The 5,632-nt window shown below is 38.4% G+C and overlaps 1 protein-coding gene across 1 annotated transcript; it reads left to right on the top strand.

The window, feature by feature from the left end:
- The first annotated feature begins 1,552 nt into the window (after window positions 1–1,552).
- On the top strand, window positions 1,553–5,188 carry LOC146476696 (adenosine receptor A3-like). The gene has a single exon (XM_085114152.1). The coding sequence runs from the start codon at window positions 2,547–2,549 to the stop codon at window positions 3,522–3,524; it is 978 nt and encodes a 325-aa protein (XP_084970278.1). The 5' UTR covers window positions 1,553–2,546; the 3' UTR covers window positions 3,525–5,188.
- Window positions 5,189–5,632: the final 444 nt, after the last annotated feature.

Here is a 5,632-nt window from a genome sequence, read left to right as displayed (position 1 = left end):
TACAATCGACACATGAAACGTTTGTCCCTTGTTGTAGTTGGTAATTCATTATTGAAACCCGCAGAATTTTGAAGAAAGGGTTTCTTTCGGGGAACTTTTATTGAAGGGAATTTTGCGTTTTAAAATCGGTAGCGCTTCGTAATAAAAAGAAGCTAACCGCTTATCGGGATTAAGGCTGTTTGTTTATTTTGTATGGCATTCTCGTCCCCAGAGCCGCATGGTCCTGGGGACCAGAATGTTTGTATATTTGTCGTGTTTTATTAGGGAGAAAGGGAGGAGTATTTTTGGAGAGGCGTGACAAGATGCAGAGTTTTTGCGGCACCTGTCAAAAGTGATTTCCGTCGCACAGATAACACTTTTCACGAGTCTTTCAAATTGTCATCTATTTTACATAACTTGGGGCGATTGTTCTTTACATCTACTTCAAAATAAGGCGATTTTCCCAATTGTATAGAAAGTCAGGAGAAATTATTTTGAAAATTATTCACACAATAAGGGAGCGATAATTCAAGGGGAGGTGCTTGATCTCTCCGCATTGAATGCGTTAATTATAAGGGATCTTATTTTATTTCAAATAATGGTAGAATGAGAATAATACAATATACAATAATAATCGTACGAGTATACAATGTGCATAATAGCCTGCGGTAAGCGTTTGTCTCGCCGAGTAGTTTTTAAACCTACAGCAAAATTTCGCTATTTTTTCACCGGTTTTGGAACCCTTTCAACTTTTTTCTTTAAGATTAAGAAAGAATAAAAACTGCTTAATTTTTAACGTCGAAAAAACACCAATAGCATGATGTCGCGGACCGGTTTTCCTGCAATAAGACATATGTAGTTTTTTGGTGATCGATTAAAATTAATGATACGAATTTTAGCCTGCGGTTTGGGAATAGAAACTTCCTCAAAATAAATGTAAAAATACAAATTAATCAATAATATTTAGCCGACCACTTACTGAAGTAATAATTACATGAAAACGGAGATAAACTGGCAATCATTGTGTTCCCAAGGAAGCTCTGGATAAAAACATTTTTAACGTTAGTCGGTTTGAGTTACCATTCAAGATTTTTACATATTTGTCTTCGTTAGAATTTTAAAACATTTTCCATTTTTGACAGCTGTCAGTTAACTCGCCAATAGCCTTTAAAATTAGCACGAAAGTTGTTGATCTGCCATTACGTATGTCTATAATAAAATCATCCGTTGTTTTTACAAAACCTCCGTTCACTGGCCGGGGCAAATGAGCGACTCTGAAGTGACCATTCGAGTTGCATTATTCAGTAAGTAAGGAAGTAGTGCTTATGCTATACACTGAAGCCGTGGTTCTAACTTTTGAGACTCTTTAATGCAAAAAAAAAAAAAGCAAGGCTGATTTCACGGTCAGTTCGAAACGGCACGGCCTTTCTTCTTCAGGTATTGTTTCTAAAATACCCTGAAGAAGAAAGGCCGTGCCTTTCGAAACATTGGCAAAATATATTTTCCTCGCTCTTTTTTGCATTTTTCGTTCTTCAATTTGTAGACTCCTTTACTCCAGGATTCGGTCCTTTTATTGTCGGGGTGTTCCTTCCAAACACACTGGTTTTTACTGATTACTTTAAATTATTTGATGATGTTTTACTAGACGAGCCATAACATGGGCTAGTGGATGAAACCCTGAGAGTGACAATTCACACGCAAGTGACAGAATTATATAACGAGTACTACTCTCTTGTGATACTATATCTATAATGCTTTGCAAAGTGGTTCTGACATTTGAGTCTGTGAATGAAATCCCAAATTGTGCTTAATCAAACGAAAGCTGATGAGCAGCCTAAAATGAAGTCAAACTCTTCGATCTAACATCGAGTGAGGGAATCTCTTGCATCGTCCGAAGCGACGCTTCATTACAGACGACTAGCATGTGGCAATGTTTACTTTGCGCGAGATAATTTTCACTTTTGTGTCTGTAAACTGTGAGAAATCGTAAAATGTGGCCTTAAATTTCAATTGAAAGCTACAGACCAGCACTTTTCTCTTATCATCTTTATTACGCGTACAAGCTAGTCCTATCTTCCTAGTATCTTTTGAATCTGTGGATGAAATCCGAATGCGTGACCAATCAATAAAATGGGAGCTAAATAAATAAACAGCCTTTTCCGCGGTTCGGTTGCCTGGTTTGCGGAGCTAAAACATTCGTGTTAAATTTGCTTTTGGTAATTTTTGCTTTTAGAGGTGAAGGGAACACAAAAAAAAAATCCTGTGACGCTTAGTTTTCTAGAAAAATATTAGTTGATGAAATCACAATATTTCCCTTCCTTACACCTGTCTGACTGATGACGAGCGACAGGTGTAGAAAACTACATAGTAATGAAAATTATGTATGAAAATTATAATATTACGTTTCTGCTAATGGTTTATTATATGCCTTAGCCATGTATACAATAGTATTTACATAGCTTTTCCGTTGTTTGGATCTCATCAGGCTTGAAAAGGATCACATGAGATAAATTTATTGAATTTCACATCCGAGGAGGCGCTCAGCATTGGCGTGTGACATCGATACCATGGAAAATTTCAACGACACACTTGTCCCATCATATCCTTTCAGTACAAGTCCAACAATCAGTGACGAAGACGCCTCTAACATGCGAACGTACACTATCGTCAATTGTGTTATAAACGCATGTTCTTCGTTTGTTGCTGCTTTTGGGAATGGCATTATCCTGTTGGTGATCTGGAAGAGTCCGTCCTTGCACTCGCCATCCAACACGCTTCTCTTTTGTCTCGCGTTAACTGATTTCTTCGTCGGTTTCTTAACTCAACCCTTGCAAGTCGCCATTAGCCTTATCTACCTGGTAAGCGAGAAAAGTGGCCCACCAGCTCTCATGACTGCCTTCGATGTTCTTTCAGTTATTTTATCGACCGCGTCTTTCACGACGGCTACCGTTATCAGTATAGACAGGTACCTCGTATTTTACCTACACATGAGATATCAAGCGATAGTCACCAGCAGAAAAATCATCGCCATTATCGCCTTTGGTTGGTTGCTCTCAGGTTTACTGGGATTCATATGGACGCAAAACACTCAATCTTATTACTATGCCGCGATGACATCCTTTGGTATCTCCTTTTCCATCATAGTTCTGATGTACTTTCAAATATTTCGCATTGTTCGACGCCATCAATCTCAAATACAAGTGCAAGTTGAAGTCGGAACCCAGAAAAAAACTTCATCGCAACTTCATTTCGCCCGATGCACAAAATCGGCCGTAAACACGTTCTACGTATGTTTCCTTCTGTTCGTTTGCTATTTTCCCTATAGCTGTACAGCCGGCGTTATTCAATTAACTGGCTACAGTACTAACAAATACATTGCGCTGCAATTCACAGGGACTGTGATTTTCATAAACTCGGCGTTAAACCCTTTGGTTTACTTTTGGCGCGTCGTCGAGATACGAAAGGCGATAAAATGCACGTTCAAGTGCGACTATTCAAGGGACGTCAGACGGAGGCAGTCAGAGGAAAGGACAAGTAGAATGTAAGCGAGGACTTACAACGGTTCTTCTTTGCGTATGCCACCGGTCAACGTCCGTTTGATCACGACAAGCTGGTGGATCGGTTTAACTTAAATTTTCTTTGGTATTTTAAGGAGACCTAAAACTTTAGTTACATGAAAAAATTAAGTCGTTTTATTCTTGAGAGGACGAAACATGTCAGCCGTTAAGAGAGTAAAATATGACTGATCATAAATTCGGGGATGCGGATCTCGCTACTCCCTTAAATTTTCTACGACTGAAAACTTCAGCTAAAGAGCTCGAGCAGATCAAATGGTGTTATTGTTAGCGGCATAGCTGACCCTTTCAAAGTCCCTAAAGTTATCTTGGAATACAGGAAACAACTTTTGAAGTCATGATTTGTCCTTGACAAATATCTTCGTTGGATGTCGTCTTGAGAAGCCATTTTTGCTTGACAGTTAGATATAACTGACAATGGCAAATTGTCAAAATGCCTTTTCAGTGGCTCTCAGCTGATGGGTAAGCCTAATTCATTCGCTGCATTCCGGTCGCGTGGATTATCAGTTTTAAAGCGCGATTCAAGGGGAAGTTTCACGGGAATTTGGTGTTATATTGTTATATCAAAACTTCAAGACGTTTTCTATTAACAGATAAATTAAAGTATCGCTCAAATTTGTTGTGGATTGTCACCCCAGTGTACTAAGACTATCGATGCGTGTCTCTGGCCGCAGATGGACCGGGTTGGAGCAGACCGCAACTTGAAAAAAAGTGTTTTCAAGTTCTCGCGTTTTCGTTTCCAAAATGCACTACAGCAGGTTATGGGTTGTTCCTATCACGAATTTAATTGATTCCTTTTTGTTGATGTTCTAGAATTATTTTGTAACTAAGGGCAGGTGTTGTCGCACCATTTTCAGCACAAAAGGTCAAAATTGGTGTGCTCTGTCAAATTAGACCAATGTGCGGTATATGGCGAATCAGTTAAATTGCGTCTGAACATTAATTGTCTTTCATAGTTCAAAAATAGTTCGAGATCAGTTCGTATTACTGAAAGGGTTTAAATATCGTGACGATCTACTACAATAGACTGTATTTGAAAGAAACAGTAAAAAATATCTACTAACTTTTTTTCCTACTACCTCGGTAAAGATTTTGGTCTGGCTACGAGCCTTAAAGCGTTTTAATTTGCTGTTACTTTACAGCAGCTTACAGCTATAAACGCGTGGCTTCTTAGGAGTGCCACAAGCTATGGCGATAAAGCTTCTTAATTCCTATTTGGCTTTTTTCATTTCCTTTTTTATACAAAAACGTTTTAGCAATTATGTACATGTTACGGGAAAAAGAAAATTTGTGCTTAGTGAGATCTGTATTACTGCCGCCAGGGGTAATGCGTTAATGGCGCCACAGCACTTTGATCAGAGTCTCTGTTTTCTCTTTGGTTATTGTTTGTTTTTTCTGTTTTTGTTTTTTTACATAAGACTATTTTTTATGTGCGTGTCACTTTTTTCATTTTCTCATGAACAATTACCCATCTGTTCGGATCCATAAATGGTAAATACTAATTTTAATGATTAAGATCTACATATGTGCATATGCAACAAGGTACAGTGGAACCTGTATTAAGCGGTGTGACCGCTTAATACAGGTCGACAGAATACATGTCAAACACAATAAAAACGCAATTTTATTTCACGTTTGATATATAACTTGATGTACAGTATATACACTAAACCTCTCACAAAGTCAATTTCTCGGTAACTGACCGGGACCGCTTAATAGAGGCGACAGCTCGATAAAGGTCAAAATTACAATAAAGGAAAGTAATTTTCGGGACTTTGTAGAACTGATCGCTTACTAGAGGCTGACCGCTTGATTCGGTAACGCTCAACACAGGTTCGACTGTAATTGGTGTGTTTTTTTTATACCAAACCAGCTGATAGTTTTTTCGCGCATCCTGATTGGCTACTCAAACCCCGAATAGTTAACAATTATTCCAAGAGTGCGCGTTGGATATGAGATTATAGATAGCCAACGAGGCGCGTATCGCCAAGTTGGTTATAATCATCTCATACCCAACAAGCGTGAATGGAATAATTGTTTTATTTTATTTTTATCACGAAATATTGCCAGATCTTGCT

Source organism: Pavona decussata, unplaced genomic scaffold, assembly GCF_977016875.1.
Source record: "Pavona decussata unplaced genomic scaffold, jaPavDecu1.1 SCAFFOLD_73, whole genome shotgun sequence".
Classification (NCBI taxonomy): Eukaryota; Metazoa; Cnidaria; class Anthozoa; order Scleractinia; family Agariciidae; genus Pavona; species Pavona decussata.
The sequence above is the reverse complement of the archived record's forward strand: the minus strand, read 5'-3'. Positions and strand labels throughout refer to the sequence as shown.

What these genes read in the sequence shown, in the direction of transcription:
- LOC146476696 (XM_085114152.1), top strand. Translation starts at nt 2,547, where the DNA reads ATGGAAAATTTCAACGACACACTTGTCCCATCATATCCTTTCAGTACA.